The sequence below is a fragment of the Triturus cristatus genome, chromosome 9 (genome assembly GCF_964204655.1).
Source record: "Triturus cristatus chromosome 9, aTriCri1.1, whole genome shotgun sequence".
NCBI lineage: Eukaryota > Metazoa > Chordata > Amphibia > Caudata > Salamandridae > Triturus > Triturus cristatus.
The window spans coordinates 92084732-92104495 of record NC_140592.1 but is presented as its reverse complement, the minus strand read 5'-3'; the positions used below and the strand labels follow the sequence as shown (position 1 = coordinate 92104495).

At 47.1% G+C, this 19764-nt stretch overlaps 1 protein-coding gene across 2 annotated transcripts in view; it reads right to left on the bottom strand.

Moving 5' to 3' along the window:
• LOC146797466 (protein SSUH2 homolog) overlaps positions 1 to 19764 on the bottom strand; it is a 223024-nt gene that overhangs the window by 25847 nt on the left and 177413 nt on the right. For both annotated transcript variants that reach the window (XM_085624493.1, XM_085624492.1), the window contains exons 11-12: positions 15511 to 15616; positions 14063 to 14170 (exon numbers count right to left, since the gene is read on the bottom strand). In XM_085624493.1, the coding sequence (XP_085480619.1) occupies positions 14063 to 14170; positions 15511 to 15616 (214 nt within the window). The remainder of the gene's footprint in view (positions 1 to 14062; positions 14171 to 15510; positions 15617 to 19764) is intronic.

Genomic DNA, 19764 nt, shown 5'->3' with positions numbered 1-19764 from the left:
AGGATCAGATCTATTTCAGGGCTTTTTTGCGAATGCCGGCGTATTGGAGTCTTGTGCATAGTGTTCGGTAGGAGATGGTGTCAAAGGTGTCCGAGAGGTCCAGGAGGATGAGGGCTGCAGTTTTGCCTCGGTCCGACCCTGTTACATCCAACCCTACCTGTGTAATGACTGTCTGGAAAGTATGCACAAAGCCTAGCTGTCACTCTGCCCTAGACATGGATTGGAGTCTGGTTGTAAAGCACAATTCATTAGCACAGAGAAATGCCCACTTTCTAAAAGTGGCATTTCTATCATAGTAATGCAAAAAACACCATTATTCCAACCATACTAAACATGTCAACGCTTCCATTTCCATATCAGAAACCACACAAAAACATATCAGAGGAATCCCAATGCAAACCTATAAGAGGAGGAGCAGCACTCACCTTAGTGAGAAACAGGGTGTTTGGTGGAGGTGGCCAATCAGATGACCAATAGCTGCCTCAAACTAAATGCTATTAAAACGGAGGTTCTCATTGTGAGGAAAAACCCTTCCATCTGAACATCAGCCTGGTGGACCGATGTAATGGGTTCTACTCCAGTCCCGAAGGAGAAAGTAAAGAACTTAGGAGTCTGGCAGGCCCCGGTGCTATCTCTGGAACATCAGATAGCTGCAGTGGCAGGTAAATGATTTTACACCTTGAAACTACTAAGGATGATCTTTAATGTTCTTCTGCTCTCGGCCAGGAAAATCATCGTACAGGCAGCAGTCACTTCGCAGTTAGATTACTGCAATGTCTTATATCTAGGGGTCACCAAAGGGAGATTTCAGAAATTACAGAGAGTTCAAAATGCTGTGGCCTGCCTAATGCTAAGTCTCCCAAGGCGTGCTCCTGCAGGGCCAGCTTTGGCCACTTTGCATTGGTTGTCAGGATGTAGCTGTGGCGCCTGCCTGAACTACAGTTCCCATGATCACCGGGGCTGTAACTATATTTCCCATGAGCCTGAGCAGCCGGACAGGATATAGGGAGGCGTGGCATCTTAGGAAGTGTTCGTGATTTTGGTGAACACAGCGGGAGCGGCTGCTCCCGTTTTCAGGCTTCCATCCCAGTTGAAGCATTCCTCGGAGGATCGTTGCAGGTTCCCAGCGACCTGCAAAGGTATTGTGTATCGGGAAAGATCCCGTGTTTGGATTTATTGGTTTGGAGCGGAGGGCTCGAACATTTGAGGGAGAGACAGACAGTCTATCTTCCGACCCGGTAGCAGCTGATGGTGCGTCTGTTTGCACGGCGAAGCTGCACGCCAGGATATAGAGTGTACCGGCCTTCGTGTTAGGTTATTGCAAGTGGCGGAGTGCAGGGGGAGGACGACTCCGCACTGCCGGCACGAAGAGGGTACGATTGTTTTCAGGATTACAAATGTCAAAGCGGACGGCGGTAGTAAATACACTATGCCCTGCCGTATTTGTCGGACTAGTGAGAGGGGAGGAGTCCAGCGGGCTTCAGTGTATATGAAGGAATATACACAGTGGACCTCCATATCTTTAACTTGGATCACCTTGGTTGGAACTAAGGAACTGATAACCTAGACCACGACTGGTGGGGGGTTTTTGGATACACTATTGCTTAAGTACTTCACGGAAGGGTATGTGACTTACTATCGTATCAGTGTTTTGTCTCGAAGTAACGCATTGGTTCATACTAATGGGGGTTTGTCTTGTATTAGGTAGGATCAGGCAGACAAGGAGAGCTCCATCGCTTTGAGGTTCCTTCCAGAAGCTGCTCAGGTGACCACTCTATCTTTAGCGAGACATTACTGAGAGTAGGAATTGGCTATGTACTAACCTGTGTGTTTTATTTTACAGCTTCCTCTCCCTGCCGTCCCTTCCCTTCCTGTGGTTTTTCCCCTTTGGGTTTTTTTCCCTTGCCGTATCCTTCAAATACCCTGTATACATCTGTGACTCAGGGTGTTTGGAAGGTCCGGAGGTGGAGGTTATTGCTGCGATTGAATCCTGCAGAGTGACGGCCTGACAGAATCACGAACCCACGAATTGCATTCTGCCCGGTTCAGTCATAGCAATAATGGCGTCCATGGAGGAGGTGCTACATGCTTTAGTCCTGGTTCAGCAGGAACTGGCGTCAGCTAGAGCTGAGACCACGGCGTTACGAGATAAGGTGGAACAACTAACTAGGAATCCTTTTAACGCAGCTGCTTCTGCCTCCCCCATACAGGTGACCGTGCCTCCACCCATTCCTTTGGCCACCCCTGAAAGGTTCTCAGGCGATCCTCGCAAAACACAAGTTTTTTTAACACAGATTTTGTTGCACTTTTCGTGTAAGCCGGCTTCGTTCCCCACCAATCACTCACGAGTAGCCTTTGCCATATCGTATTTGGCGGGGGACGCGGCCAATTGGGCTGTACCTTTAGTTAGAAACAATGATGCTATTCTGTCCGATTGGTCTGCCTTTAAGGCAGAATTTGAAAAGGTATTCGATCGCAGGGCAACGACGTTTAGTGTAGACAAGGAACTTCTGGAATTGAGACAGGGCAAGGGTGAGCTCATTACGTACTTAACCACGTTTAATAGATTGGTGGCTGAGGCCGAATGGCCCGAGGAAAAACGAATGTCTCTCTTTTATCAGGGGTTAAAAGAGGAGTTGAAAGACGTGGTGGCGCAAGTAGACCCACAGCCCACTACGTGCGTGGATATGATTAACCTAGCATTAAGACTGGACAGTCGCCTGACGGAAAGAGGGGGTAGCCGGCGGAAATGGGGATCATTTAGTTATGATAGGTCCACTCGTAAGCCATCGGGAGGGATAGAAGGCTCTCCTGAGCCTATGGAGGTCGGAGCCCTCCGAGCCCCGTTATCGAAAGAGAAGAGAGAAAGTCGGCGTACGCAGGGCCTTTGTATGTACTGTGGGAAGAAGGGGCACTACGTTAGAGAATGCCCCTCAAAAACCAAGATCCCTAGTACTGCTAGAGTCAAAAGAGTCGCTGTTTCTTCCCTAGCGTCTGAAACGGAGCAGTTGGATAATCCGAGAGCTGAGGCTGAGGGAGGGATGCCATGGAAACTCACATCGCTCTCCTCTATGGGGATAGGGGAAACCGAGACACACCTTGTCATAGGCATGACGATTACATGCGAGCAGGAGATCCACCAAGTATTGGTTATGTTGGACTCCGGAGCCACGGGCAATTTTATCGATGAAGGCTTGGTGTCCCGTTTGGCATTACCCCGTGTTCCGAGAGAGAACCCTGAGGAGATCTTGGCTGTAGACGGACAACCGTTGAAATCAGGTCGCATAAAGGAAAGAACGAGCGAGTTAGGTCTCTCAGTGGTAACAGAAGGGTATACCCATTCAGAGCTTTTGACCTTAAACATCATTGCGGCGCCTCAATATGAGGTCATCTTAGGTATGCCATGGTTATGTAGGCATAATCCGGTGGTGGATTGGAGGTCTAAGACGCTCCTTTTCTTGCCCGAGTTCTGCCAAGATCATGTTATGCCTAGTTCCCCTGCGCACGTAGCGGTGTTAGCCACCTCTTATTTGGCGGCTACGGCCGTGGAAACCAACGTTCAACTCCCGGTAGAATACAGTAGCTATAGTGATGTGTTCAGTGAAATCAAGGCGGAGTCACTCCCCCCACATAGGGAGTATGATTGCCGCATTGATTTGGTGGAGGGTGCAACCATTCCCTCGTGTAGAGTGTATTCTCTGTCAGTCTCGGAAACGATGTTATGTTATGTTATGTTATGTTATGTTATGTTATTTGTACACTTCTATAGCGCACGGCCACTCCACTGGAGTATCCCGGCGCTTTAACGAAGACTCCCAACCGAAGATGGGGAAAAACATAACACCAAAAGGGCATACAAACACAGAAACAGCATCAAGATTACGGGAAGAGCAAAGTCTTAAGAGCCTTGCGGAAAGACAGAAGACTAGAAGTCTGTCTTAGAGAGATTGGAAGATCATTCCAGGCATGAGGGGCTAAGTGACGAAAAGATCGTCCTCCTGCTCTTGCTCGTTTGATAGTGGGAACACTCATCTTTGATAAGGACGAGGATCTAAGAGATCTGGGAGGGGTATACCAAGACAGTCGTTTGGAGATATATTTGGGGCCTATGCCATGCAAGGCCTTGAAAGTCGTGGTCAGAGTTTTAAATAGAATCCTTTTTGCAACTGGGAGCCAATGCAATGTGGCAAGAAGATCCGTGGCTCTGACTTTCCTTGGAAGACCAAAAATGGCTCGGGCTGCAGAATTCTGGGCGATTTGCAGACGCCTGACCAAATATTTGGGAAGTCCCAGAAACAGAATGTTTGCATAATCCAGCCTGGAGCAGATCAGTGCCTGGACAATAATTTTTCTGTGCTGGATAGAGACTAGAGGGAGAAATTTGCGAAGCATCCGCAGGATGCCGAAACATTTCCCAGTAAGAGATGAAATATGTGGTCCGAAAGATAGCTTGTTGTCAATCACCACTCCCAAATTTTTGGCTTTCACAGACGAGCTAGTGGGAGGAGACATATCTTTCGGCCACCAGGTTTTCCAATCGGGTTCAGATGTACAGCCAAAGAAGAGCAGCTCCGACTTGTCTGCGTTGCACTTCAGCCCATGGCGTCCAAACCACTCAAAGACAGCACTCAAACATCCGTTGACCTGGACGCTATCAAACTGACCATCCCTGTTACTTACAAAGAGGAGCTGGGTGTCGTCAGCATAGCTGACAATCCGGGCGCCAAAAGCCTCCGCTGTCACCGCCAGGGGGGCCATAAAGATGTTGAACAGGAGGGGGCTCAAGATGGAACCTTGAGGGACCCCCACTTCAAGTGGTGACATTTCAGCAGAGAAGGGTGGCGCCCAGATTGTCTGCCGGCGGTCGGCTAAGAAGGATTTAAGCCAATTCCACACCGTTCCCCGCAGACCAAAGTCCCAGAGTCTGGAGAGAAGAAGTGCGCGGGGAACGGTGTCGAACGCCGCCGACAGGTCCAGCATAATCAGTACCACTTTTTTACCAACATCCAACTCCTCCCTGATGGCATCTGTGACTTCAAGGAGCGCGGTCTCCGTGCTGAAATTTGCACGGAAACCAGATTGAGTATTATGCAACAGACCCCTTTCCTCAATAAAATTGGAAATAGATCTGTGAGCAAACCTTTCAGTCACTTTCGCCAGAGCAGGGAGTAAGGAGATGGGTCTGTAATTTGCATAGACTGCAGGGTCGAGCGCAGGTTTTTTTATAAGTGGCAAGATCATGGCACTCTTCCAAGCTTTGGGAACTACCCCGGAAGAGAGTGACAGATTCAAAATGGGATTAATCAAATCATTAAGAACAGGTGCCATATTTGCTAGACACTTGGCAGGGCAAGGATCCTGTGGAGATCCGGATTTGAGACTTGTCAGAATAGCAAGAGAGCTCTCATGATCTAATAGGGGAAAATTGGACAGAAAGGGGCCATGATCTGGCAAGGGACACCCCAGACTTGTCGTATGCTGCTGGAAAGTGGCCTGGAGAGATGATTGAATAGAGGTGATTTTCTGTACAAAATAGACAGCTAATTCCTTCAACCAAATTTCGGAGTGAGCATGGATCGGAGTATAAGCAGAGGGGGAGGTGAAATCTTTAACCACCCTGAAAATTTCCTTGCAAGAATGCTCCGCTTCATTTATTCTAGATTCCAGATAGGATTTTTTACCATCCCAAATTAATTTATGGTAGGCTCGAGTCAGCGTCTTAAATTTTTGCCTCAGAAAGATCATAGGATCGCCTCCATGCTCTTTCTGCTTTCTTAAGATCTGGTCGTGCTTTTTTTAGATGAGGGGTAAACCAAGGGGCAGATGTTCTCTTATCTGCAGAGTTTTGTTTCATGGCCGGAACCAAGCTCTCTAGACGGTCTGTGAACCAATTATGGAAGAGATCGCTGTACTCCTCTACATTGTCAGAGGTGGGACACGGGAAGTTAGTTAGAACATTTGATAGCATCTCTGTAGTAAGAAGATGGAAAGATTTAGAGAGATGCTTTAGCGACCCTACTGGTTTAGACCGTGATGGAACCATGACAGAGATGGAAAAAGTGATGAGAAAATGATCTGACCACAAAACTGGCATGGGAGGGTCAACACAGATAGGAGAAGTAGAAAAAATCTGGTCGAGCGTGTGGCCTTTATTATGAGACGGTCCTGCCACATAAGGAGATAGGCCAAACACGGAAGTAATATCTAACAGTTTTAGAGTGTCCGGATCCGAGCTATTATCCATATGGATATTTAAGTCACCTAATAAAAAGCAATGATTGGACCTAAGGCATGGTATTGATAGGGCTGCCTGTAGTTCTTCCAAAAACAGCCCCACCGAACCTGGTGATCTATAGACCAGGATACCAGTACAGGCCTGGGAAGATGAGAGCTGGAGAGTAAAGCCTAATGCTTCGCAGCCCTGTATATTATCTACTGAGAAAGTATGGCATACAATATTCTTATTAACTATAATAGCCACTCCACCACCTCTACCAGATGACCTATCTTTCCTATAAATGTTATAGGCAGAAGGTACGGCATTTGCCAAATCGGGTGAGGAAGATTCGGACAGCCAAGTTTCCGTAAGGAACAGACAGGATATCTTAGAATCCTGTAACATATTCCAAATGTCTAGAGCGTGGCCGGGTAGAGATCTAGTATTCAGTAGTAAACATTTATGCAGAATAGGTGGGCTGACCTGTGTAAAAGAATTCCGAGCAGGAAGGCGCCAGCCACAAGTACTACACCCTGTCTTCAAAGCCCGCCCTCCCGGGAAAACATGATGGCAGTGACCACACGGGGGGCGGAAGGAGCGTAGCTCGGGGCTGGAATACCTGAGTATACAGCGACACATAGTGCCACTGGCACAAATAGAGGGTATATACGTAGACCGTCCGGCACCGTCCGCCTCCGTGCCGCGGACTGGCGCAGACTGGCTACTCTTTGGCGCCTCTTCGGCGCGTATTCGGCGCTACCGCTGCGCGTCACCGCTGCGCTAGTCTGTGAGGGGTCTTATAGATTAGGTGAGGGTGGAGACTAGTCCGCCGACCTCTCCAAGATGGCTGACCAGGATGGAACAGCCAGGAACCAGGAAGTGATGACGCTCCAAAGCTCCCTCCACGACAATCAGCACAGAAGCTGTGGTGGACCGGGGAGTAGCGAGCAAACTGCAAGTATGGGCAGAGCAAAAGTTTTCTAAAACACAGTATTACATTTAAAGCACACAATCAATAAATCACGCTCGAAAATGTTTTAAAATCCTAAGAGATCAATAAAATGCTATAAGTTGTTTGTAGTAATTCTAGTGCGACTATAGCGCTGGTAAAAGTGTAGCGCTGGCGCTGCAAACTTCGTTTAATCAATGATTGCGCGCGTGAGACTCCCGCCCTCAAATAGTCAGGGCGAGGGGGAGACTAGTCCGCCGACCTCTCCAAGATGGCTGACCAGGATGGAACAGCCAGGAACCAAGAAGTGATGACGCTCCAAAGCTCCCTCCACGACAATCAGCACAGAAGCTGTGGTGGACCGGGGAGTAGCGAGCAAACTGCAAGTATGGGCAGAGCAAAAGTTTTCTAAAACACAGTATTACATTTAAAGCACACAATCAATAAATCACGCTCGAAAATGTTTTAAAATCCTAAGAGATCAATAAAATGCTATAAGTTGTTTGTAGTAATTCTAGTGCGAGTATAGCGCTGGTAAAAGTGTAGCGCTGGCGCTGCAAACTTCGTTTAATCAATAATCAATGATCAAGGAGTACCTGGATCACTATCTCCGCTTGGGGTTCATTAGGCCTTCTCGCTCCCCTGCCGCGTCCCCGATTTTTTTCATATCAAAAGCTAATGGGGATTTACGGGCTTGTGTGGATTATCGCGTCTTGAACAAGAACACAGTGCGCAACCGTTATCCTCTCCCCCTCATCTCAGTGCTGCTCGATCAGGTGAGGGAAGCAAAAATCTATACCCGTTTGGATTTGCGGGGGGCTCACCTGGTCAGAGTACGCGAGGGGGATGAGTGGAAGACGGCGTTCAAGACGCGTTATGGACTTTATGAATATTTGGTGATGCCGTTCGGGCTTTGTAATGCCCCGGCGGCTTTTCAATTTTTCATTAACGATGTGTTGAAGGAGTATGTAGACCGTTTTGTGGTCATGTATATAGATGATATCTTGATATACTCCCAAGATGAATCTGGCCATGCAGAACATGTGAGACAAGTTCTGGAGAAGTTGAGGGAGCATCGTTTGTACGTGAAATTGAGCAAGTGCGAGTTCGGGGTACAGGAGGTGGAATTTCTGGGGGTGAACCTTAGTCATAAGGGGTTGCAGATGTCGGATCGGAAGGTCCGGGCGGTTCAGGAATGGCCGGCCCCAAAAAACGTGCGGGAAGTGCAGAGTTTTTGGGGGTTCGCCAATTACTACCGTCGGTTCATTGTACAGTTTTCACAGAAGGCAGTTCCCATAACCAGGTTATTGAGAAAGGGGGTACCTTTTGTATGGACCAGAGAGGCCGAAGAGGCATTCAAGGCCTTAAAAAGGGCGTTTACCACAGCGCCGGTGTTGGCTCATCCGGTGTTAGAACATCCCTTTGTGGTAGAAGCTGACGCTTCTGAGGAAGCAATAGGGGCTGTTCTATCTCAGAGAGATGCGCACACGGGCCACCTCCATCCGGTGGCATACCTGTCAAGAAAGTTGAGCCCTGCGGAGGTCAACTATACAATAGCGGAGAAAGAGCTTCTCGCTATTAAGCGAGCGTTTCAGGAGTGGAGGCAATATCTGTGGGGGGCCTGCCACGCGGTGACCGTTTACACCGACCACCGCAACCTCCAGTATATGACTTCGGCTAGGCATTTGACACAAAGACAAATGCGTTGGATGCTTTTCTTTGCCGAATACAATTTTGTTGTGACCTATAGACCTGGCATTGACAACAAGAAAGCAGACGCCTTGTCCCGGCAAGCGCTACCAGTAGAACAACGAGAAGCGGTTCCTCAGGCCATCATCCCGGCAACCAAAGTGGTGTGTGTGGTTCGGGCGGAGAATTTTCTGGAAATGATTAGGAGTTCCAGGTCATTGACGGCGTGGGAAAGATGGGCCGCCGGTAAAACTGGAAGGGTAGTAAGACAAGGGCTGCCTTTTCAAGGAGAGTGTTTGTACTTGCCTAATATTAAGATTAGGAAAAGGGCGTTTGGTTGGTGTCATGTAACGCCTATGGCAGGTCATCCCGGAGTTACAAAGACTGTGCGCCTGCTCCGACGATATTTTTGGTGGGAGTCCTTGGTTACTGACGCTAATCAGTGGGTGAAGGAACGTGTGCGGTTCAAGTGCCTCCTCGTCTGTCACCGAATTGTCTGGGGCAGGTCGCCCGCCTACCTTAGGGATCTAGTCAGTCGCTACGAACCAACAAGGACCCTCCGGTCGGAGGGTGCCGGGCTGCTGACAGTACCCAGGATAAGGAAGGCTAGAATGGGTGGTCGGTCTTTTGCGTGCCAAGCAGCTCAACACTGGAACAAACTCCCTCCTGCTCTGAGGCTGGAGAGCAGTGAAGCACTGTTCAGGGCCAAGCTTAAAACACATCTATACACTGGGTAGGACACAGGCTCTTATGGTGATCGCTGGTAGCTCTAGCGCGGGGACACGCCGAGATGGCGTTACTGAGCGCTCTATAAGCTCTTTAATAAATAAATAAATAAATAAGGAATGTGAAGAGTGTGCCAGATCTAAGGGAGAGAACACCAGGAGGAAAGGACTACTAATGCCCATGCCCACGCCTGCTCGCCCATGGCAGAATATCAGTCTAGATTACATCACAGGTTTACCTCTGGATCAGGGCTGTTCAGCCATACTGGTGGTAGTAGACAATTTAACCAAGATGGGTCATTTTATTCCTTGTTCGAACCTCCCCACGGCGAGCCAAACTGCCCAGCTTTTGGCTTCTCAGGTCATAAGATTGCACGGCCTTCCTCAGGTGATAGTGTCGGATAGGGGCCCGCAGTTTATTGCCCGATTTTGGAGAGCTTGGTGTCGGGCATTGGGAATCGAAGCAGCACTTTTAACGAGTTTTCACCCACAAACAGACGGACAGACGGAACGGGTGAACCAGACCTTGAAGAAATACCTACGGTGTTATTCTAAGGAAGCGTTTGAATCATGGGTCGACCTGCTATGGATGGCCGAACTGGCATATAACAATGCGTGGCATAGCTCCACGGGCATGTCTCCTTTTAAGGCCAATTATGGTTATGATGCAAACACATTGCCCATTCACATCCCTCCGGAGGTAGCTAATCAACCCTCTGTATTGGCTCGCATTCGAAAATTGAAGAAAGTGCATAAGTATGTGCATACACATTTGCTGAAGGCCAAAGAAGTGTATAAGAGGTGGGAGGATAAGCACAGGTCTCCCTGTCCTCAGTTTCAAGTGGGAGATCAGGTTTGGCTATCCACCAGGTACATCCGATTTAAGCTCAGAAGTGTATTTCATCCACGCTTTATTGGCCCCTTTCCGATAGTGAAACAGATCAATCCTGTGGCGTTCAAACTAAAGTTGCCTTGCTCCCTCAGGATCCATCCCGTATTTTATGTCCAGTTATTGAAGAAGGCGCTCACGTCCCAGAAGAGGAAACCGCCCCCGGTGGAGAGAGACGGCGGACTTGAATATGAAGTGCGGTCCATACGCGACTCTAAGTTGCGTAGGGGGGTGCTTTGGTACTTGGTCTCCTGGAAGGGTTATGCGGCGGAGGACGACTCCTGGGAACCCTGGAGTAACGTACACGCCCCGAGAGCCGTCGCCTCCTTCCATAGGAGATACCCCTCCAAACCGGGCCCTAGGAGGCGCTTGGGAGGAGGACGTACTGTCAGGATGTAGCTGTGGCGCTTGCCTGAACTACAGTTCCCATGATCACCGGGGCTGTAACTACATTTCCCATGAGCCTGAGCAGCCAGACAGGATATAGGGAGGCGTGGCATCTTAGGAAGTGTTCGTGATTTTGGTGAACACAGCGGGAGTGGCTGCTCCCGTTTTCAGGCTTCCATCCCAGTTGAAGCATTCCTCGGAGGATCGTTGCAGGTTCCCAGCGACCTGCAAAGGTATTGTGTATCGGGAAAGATCCCGTGTTTGGATTTATTGGTTCGGAGCGGAGGGCTCGAACATTTGAGGGAGAGACAGACAGTCTATCTTCCGACCCGGTAGCAGCTGATGGTGCGTCTGTTTGCACGGCGAAGCTGCACGCCAGGATATAGAGTGTACCGGCCTTCGTGTTAGGTTATTACAAGTGGCGGAGTGCAGGGGGAGGACGACTCCGCACTGCCGGCACGAAGAGGGTACGATTGTTTTCAGGATTACAAATGTCAAAGCGGACGGCGGTAGTAAATACACTACGCCCTGCCGTATTTGTCGGACTAGTGAGAGGGGAGGAGTCCAGCGGGCTTCAGTGTATATGAAGGAATATACACGGTGGACCTCCATATCTTTAACTTGGATCACCTTGGTTGGAACTAAGGAACTGATAACTTAGACCACGACTGGTGGGGGGTTTTTGGATACACTATTGCTTAAGTACTTCACGGAAGGGTATGTGACTTACTATCGTATCAGTGTTTTGTCTCGAAGTAACGCATTGGTTCATACTAATGGGGGTTTGTCTTGTATTAGGTAGGATCAGGCAGACAAGGAGAGCTCCATCGCTTTGAGGTTCCTTCCAGAAGCTGCTCAGGTGACCACTCTATCTTTAGCGAGACATTACTGAGAGTAGGAATTGGCTATGTACTAACCTGTGTGTTCCCTTCCCTTCCTGTGGTTTTTCCCCTTTGGGGTTTTTTCCCTCACCGTATCCTTCAAATACCCTGTATACATCTGTGACTCAGGGTGTTTGGAAGGTCCGGAGGTGGAGGTTATTGCTGCGATTGAATCCTGCAGAGTGACGGCCTGACATTGGTTGCCACTTAACAGAGAGAATTCTATTTGGCGTTTGCCATAGAATCTTTAAAGATAGGGGTCCACGTTATCAAACACCAATCCAGTCAGAGTCTTAGATCTTCTGGCACAAATCTAGCCGTAATCCCACGGGTGAAAAAAGTCAAGTGGGGCGGCTGGAAAAAAACAGGAGGAAGGAAAAAAGTGTGGGGATAACCCCACAAAAAGGGCCAGGTCCAACAGGAGGATTCATTCTCCCAGCAAGATAGTGTGCACGATCAGTGCCAAGGCCTGATTCACTCTCCCAGCAAGACAGTGCACACCATCACTGTCAAGGGAGGATTCACTCTTCCAGTAACACAAAGTGTATCATCACGGGCAAAGGAGGATTCTGTCTCCCAGCAATGAAGTGTGTACCATCAGTGTCAAGGGAGGATTCACTTTCCCAACAAGACAGTGGGAACAATCATTGTCAAGGGATGATTCACTCTTCCTTGACAGTGACTGTATGCACCATCTTGCTGTCTCCCATGTGGGCTGAACTATTATCATTTTATCATTACAATGAGAACATGCACTGTACCAATAGTCATGTCCTGACCCCTGATGCAAGTTAACCAAGTACCACTGCAGGTCCTAACGTTGTGGGCCGCTTCCTGACTGTTTACAGATTTCCCCACAAAGGTATTCACATGTGCGCCCAACTGAAGTGCCCTTTGGATGCTTCACTTTGGAGCACACAAACAAATATAGTGGGTCTTCACCATTAGGACCTGCTGAGTGAGTACAGTTGTGTTGCCTTCACCCTGGTTTTGACCTTTATTCTTCAAGGCTCCTTCCAACCAGTTTGTACCCAGTTTATTCTCAGGTTCCTATTGGCAAAATGGGTCGCTGTTGTAGGCTTTAAAGCCACCTGTGTTAAGCATCCATCTTACAAAGTTATTTTTTCTGCACTTCTTTATCATTGCATCTATGGAAACCCCTGTCTAGGCCTCTGTCTGGCAAACCTCTGCTGAACTACCTGTTGGGCAAACTCTCCTGCCCAGGGGTGAGGCAGCACCATCTCATTCAGAGATCTTGAGGATTCAACATTCATCTCATGCATCAAGGACTGACACTCTTTAGTTTCAGATGACAAATACTGAAATGCCTCTTAACTATTTGATAATATAAAAAATATAAAACGCAATAACCTAGGTGCCTGAGTTTCACTCCCTTCCTAACAATACTCAATAGGTTACCTTCATATTGGGCAAGCTTCTAGAGGCCACTATCTTTATGGCCCTGTTATTCATACCCCCACATTATCTGTACACTTCACTTACTAGCATTCTGCATTTACGTGAGAATGTCACAAATGATCTCTGACAAACATTGTTACCATAACCACCCCCCTGTGAATGTCTGTCCTGCATCGCTGTGCTCAAAAAATCAAAGTCCTGCACCATTATTGCCTGAATAGTGGAGTGATGACAAACCTGTTCAGATCTCTTGGGTCATCTCATCTACTGCAGATATATCTATTAAATGCTCATTACCTACATGAGTCTGCAAACCGCCACACAAGATACCAACTATCCGTGGTCAGGAACTCTACTTCTCAAATTTCTTATCAGTACCATTTCTGGACATGTGCTGTAGAGCTCACCTACTTCTAAAGTGTCCTCCAAACAAGCACAAGAGCAGAGGAGACAGAAGCTACACGGTCATTGGACGTGGCCTCCGAAATAGCCTTCCACTGGAAATCGGCAACATCCCACCGATGTTGACCCCTGTCAAAGCTGCTGGTATACTGTTTTGCACATGACATGTGACACTAGATGCCTATGAAATCATCTGATGTACATGTGTTTCATATATATGACATTCTGCTCAACAGGCAGAGATCAGATAAATGCAACTCATGCTGCATATCAAGAACATACGAATACCTAAGAAAACTACTTGGAAGCGCCTACTCTCAGCTCAAATGCAAACAAGCCGCCTGTCTAAAGAGTACCTAGACTCAGTTAAACTAACTGTAGACATATGTCAGAAGGAACCATCCTCCCTCGCTGGGTATCCATGTGTGGCAGCCCCTCTGCTTTCCTGGTGGGTCACCTACACGTGTCACACCAACATAGCCTGAAGAATCTGTTGTGTCTCACCTGTCTTACAATGCGGGATGCTGAAGCAAACTGGGCCTGATGTTGCTGAATAGCAATCTGGGAAGCCTGATTAATGGAAGCTTCAGGGAATGTCATCAGCGGATAAACCTGGGAAAGGAAAAGCAATTAAGATCACGTCTGTTACTTCTGAAGCTGCAGAGCCATCTTTTTAAACACAAACCTAACATCCTACAACACTCCTGAGCTAAAGTTTGAAATTCTGATACTTAGGACAAAGTTAAGATAATTTTTGCCTTCATTCATTTTTTTTAAATGTCATCCAACAGCACTTGCATAGTGATCTATTTGTGACATACTAAATCTGAAGGTGAGAAACATTCTTTATCTTGAAGCCATTCCAGTCCTCCAGCAGATTTTCAGCAGGTCTATATAATGGATCCTTTAGCAACACCAACCAAAGGTCCATTGACGTGCCAACCACAAGTGACAATACTGGCTCAAAAAGGACACACCCAGCACTGGTGAGATCAGTTCTACCTTATTTTCTGTGATTCATGGAGGCCACAATGAAAAGAGAGCAGAGCCAAAAATTAAAATTGAATAATCTTGTTAGAAGGAAACCATTGGCGCTGCAGTACTACGGAGTGTAAATAAATGTGTGCTAAGATTGAGTTTTTAAATACAATGCTGCCGGGTGATGTTGCGGTTGGTTAAGTGAGGCAGAGAAACAAAATAGACAGCACACCAGAGGAGTGTGGGTGCATTTCAGGCTCCTGGTGCATTGGCATGGACGAGCTGTGTGCAGGTGTTGCAGTACTACAGAGTAAGGTGTAAATGTGTGCTAAGATTGAGTTGTGCAAGCAATGCTGCAGGAGTGTAGTAGGGTTAGTCAAGTGAGTTAGAGTGACAGAGTAGACTGTACACCAGGAGTGTGGGTGCATATGAGGCCCATGGTCATTGGCATGGATGAGTTGTGTGCAGGTGCTGCAGTACTACAGAGTGAGGTGTGAATGCATGCTAAGATTGAGTTGTGCATGCGATGCTGCAGGAGTGTAGTTGGGTTAGTCAAGTGAGTTAGAGTAACAGATTAGAATGTGCACCAGGAGTGTGGGTATATCTGAGGCCACTAGTGCACCAGGCATGCATGAGGTGTGTGCAGGTGCTGCAGTACTACAGAGTGAGGTGTAAAGGCATGCTAAGACTAAGATGAGCATGCAATGCTGTAGGGGTGTGGTGGGGTTAGTCAAGTGGGTTAGAGGAACAGAATAAGCTGTATACTGGGGGAATGCGGGTGCATTATCAGGCTTCTGGTGCATTCACAGGACTGTGTTAGCAGCTGACGGTGCAGTCCGGTAGACAGACATATAGAAGCATCTACAGCGTAAAAGGTACTTGTGCTCTGTACTCACTAATGATATATACTTTTAAAAATAAATATTCAAATGTTGGTGATTCTAAGAAAATGAAAATCATGGATCATGAGTTACCATGAATTGTTCATCTGTAAAGAGCTGCTTGCCGGTGACCTCTGCGAATAGCTCAGTGGGAAACCCCAAGTTCTTGTCAGACAAATATTCATGGATATTATTCTTCCTGTCCGGTAGGAAAAGAAACATTCTTGTATCATAAAGTGAACCAACACCAAAGACTTCGAAAGCAGTTCCCATTACCTTCTCTATCCCTAGCACATCCTGTTTTTGTAATTTGGTGTCAGCCGGACTCTGCACAACATACTCTCTCATGTACAACATCAACAGGACCCCGAGCAACATATTCTAAGCACAATATCTACAGGAACAACATACATTTCCATGTACAACATCAAGAGGACCCAGCACAACATACTATTGTATGTACAACATTGACAGAAGCCCGCACAACATACTCTTCCATGTACAACATCAACAGGACCCCATGCGACATCATTTTCTATGCACAAAATCAACAGGATCGCGACAGGACCCGGCAAACCATACTCTTCCCCGCACAAAATCAACAGGACCCCGCACAATCTACATTCTACTCTTCCATGTAAAAGATCAACGGACCCCACACAACATACTATACCATGTACAACATCAACAGGACCCAGTCAGGAGCTCTCACAACATACATTTCCATGTGTATCAACAGGACCTCACACAATATACTATTCAAAATACAACATGAATAGGACCTTGCACAGCATACTATCCTATGTGCAACATCAACAGGACCCCGCACAACATACTCTTCCATATAGAACAACTGATGGCCGACAGCCACCTCCTTCAAAGACAAATGTTATCACTAAAGCATTCTACTGCTCCATGGTTGGTCTGTGCTTTACAAATGCCACCCAATGTAATTTAATAAATAAATTGAAACTTTAAAATCTGTTTTATGTTAGTTAAGAGAAGACTCAAGGATCATTGTGTTCAACTTTTGTGTGCTTTGGAGATTTTGTGCAACTATCTAGTGGATGAAGATTTTTCTAATAATAAAATATATACCACATTCAGGCTAAACACAAAAATGTTGCACCCAAGTGTTGAGTCTTGTGTGCTGTGGTCATGCCCAGTGTGGAAGGCTAGAATAAGCAAAAGGTGAGTAGGATGCAAAAGGTCCCATCTTGTTGCAGCCTTCCACACACCTGTGCATCAGCAGCCCTTCTGCACAGCAGTTCAACAAGTCATGCTTTTAAGGTTTGGCTTTAGGGTGGAAATATTCAGATGCCAAACAATATATGAATATTGTCAGAGTGATGGTGCAATGAAATGACTGTTTTTTCAAGTATCAGGGGATAGGGGTTAGCTTCTACATAATAGGATTCCTAAGGCAGCTGCTGTGTGCACTGGTGTCCCAGAAATAGAAAACAACATTAAAGTGTTACTTCAGACACATGTTTGTTTAGAATGAGGTACACCCAAAAAGCAAAGAACATTTCAAAGAAATCATAAAGAGAAAATGTGTCTTTTATAGCCAATCAAAATGTGTGTCGCTCTCAAGGCCTTCATATCATATATTCATTTTACATGCCACAGAGCACGAACGAGCCTCAGATTCAGTAGCGCTGATATTTGCTGAAATTGAGATATTTTAGGCTGCTTTAGGAGGGTTTATAGAAATTTTTAATAATTTTAGATTTGTTATTGTTTTATTTATTGACCGCCCTGCAATACCCTGTGCTTTCACATTGTGTTTAACCCCTTCGATGCTGCGCAGATTCCGCCGCTGTGCTGACGGAATCTTGCGCGGGTGTGGTCATGACGGAATGGTTCCGTCATGAGCACAGCTCAACCGTGGGTCATGACGGAACCATTCCGTCATGAGCACCGAAGGGGTTAAAACTGAAAATCGGCACCTACCCGACCCGCTAGAGCGGGGGGAACTGGGCACTCGAACACGTCCACGAGTACCAGCCGCCATCTTAAGGCTGGCTCGGGACGCGTTCTAGCTCTTCTCCACTTCCGGGAGAGAGCTATATAGTCCTAGCTCACCCAGGATGCACAGCGGACGTGCGCAGCGGGCGCGCGCCGAAGACGCGCCTAAGACAAGCCCGTCTGCGCCCGTCTGCGCCAGATCAGGCCCAGGGCCACCCCCCCTGGTCCGGCTGCCACTCACGAAGCCATATCTACCCTATGCTACACCTCCGCACAGCTGAAACAGTGGAACACAGGTGTGGGTAGGTCTTGTAAAGTATTATTGCAATGTAAACACTTGCCTACCGCACCTATATCATGTGTAGGTTGCGCTTTTTCTTTGCCATCTCCACGGCTTGCGACAAACACCACACCCTACTCCCAGGAAACCCCCAGCGCTTCCCCATCTATCGACCAATATGTAAAAGCAGCATTAATCAATGTACGCTCACTCCCTCAACATAGTCTGGTAATAAGGGAGACTATTATTAACCAAGAACTGGATATACTTCTTATTACCGAGTCATGGGGAGACGATGCTTCCGGTCCTGATTTTGTACTGGCTACCCCAGAAGGCTATTGTGTAGCTAGACAAGATAGGATCTCAGGGCGAGGTGGAGGTTTAGCCATCATTTATAGGGACACCTATCGAACAAAATGTGATCCTATTCACAGCACTAATTGTGAAGCTGTTGCATTCGCTATCAATCTTACCCAGAAACAAGCTTTTAAAGGGACACTTGTGTACAGACCTCCAGGAACACGTACCAAATTTTTAGCAGCTCTTACAGATATCACAGAATCAGTAATAGGTTCACCATACTATACGATTCTTGGGGACTTTAATTTCCCGCTTGAAAACATGGATAATCATGATACAATCCAACTTATCGCTGACATGCAGGCAATAGGACTGCAGCAGCTAGTGAGGGGCCCCACGCACAACGCTGGGCATACACTGGATGGTGTATTTACTAACGACCCCAAAATTGAGACATCAGTAGTACTTCCTTTGATATGGACTGACCATCAAGCTATAATTTTTAGGATCAAACTGTTACCTCCCAAACTCTCTCAGAATAAAGTCCTCCTGCCAGTGGGGGCACGGACGTGGAATAAGGCAGATATGCCGTATTTTATTAATCTCCTGATGTCATCTATTCCAGAAAACACAGGTGATACTGAGACCATGTCCACAAATTTTCAGGAATGGATTTTAAAGGCAGCCAACCAAGTTGCACCTGAAAAATATCATCGCCCCAATAGAGCTACGCCATCTGCTCAATGGTACACAGAGGAACTGCGCCTCCAACGTCAGTACTGTAGAAATCTTGAAAGGCGCTGGAGGAAACATTACAGTCCCTCTGCTAAGCAAGATTATAAGAGCGCTCTAGCAATCTACAAAAAAGCCATCAACACGCAAAAGAATCTCTTTTACACTGGCCAAATTGAACAAGCACACAACTTAGCCAGGATGCTCTTTCAAGTTGTGAATTCTCTTTCTAGTCCAAAGGGACCTATAATTGAGAACTCGCAGGAACTATGTGATTCATTAGCCACTTTCTTCAAAACCAAGGTGATGGACATCTATTCCACTTTTTCTAATGAACAGGCAGGAAAAACTGATGCTACACCCATCATTTATCCAATACCCAATAACTCCTCTTTTGATCAGTTTCAGCCAGCTACTGAAGATCAGATCAGTGCGCTGATCTGTAAGATCAAATCAGGTTCCCCACTTGACACTTGCCCTCCTACAACAATGAATAAACTACAGAACGTTATCACACAGCCGCTAACTGAAATATGTAATTCCATATTTAAATCTGGTGTCTACCCAGCAAGCTGGAAGAAGGCCATTGTTAAACCTTTAATTAAAAAACCTTCCTTAGACCCCACTATTTCGTCCAACTACAGGCCTATTGCCTGCCTCCCCTTCACGTCCAAAATTATAGAGGCAACTATGAATAAACAGCTCTCAGAGTTTATTGAACATCATAAACTCTTAGACGACACTCAGTTCGGGTTCCGGAGGGAACACGGAACTGAGACAGCACTAATAAAATCCTCAGACGAAATTAGAGAGATTATGGACTCAGGAGGAGCTGCAATTCTTATTCTATTGGACCTGTCGGCGGCCTGTGACACGGTCGACCACACCATCTTGGTCGACCGTGTCGCAACCCGTGGGATCAATCATCTGGCCAAAGATCTTATAGCCTCCTTTTTAGCCAACCGTAGACAGGCAGTAAAGCTGGGCAATTATTATTCGCCCACTACTGAATTGCCTTGTGGGGTCCCTCAAGGATCCTCGCTGAGTCCTACACTCTTCAACATTCA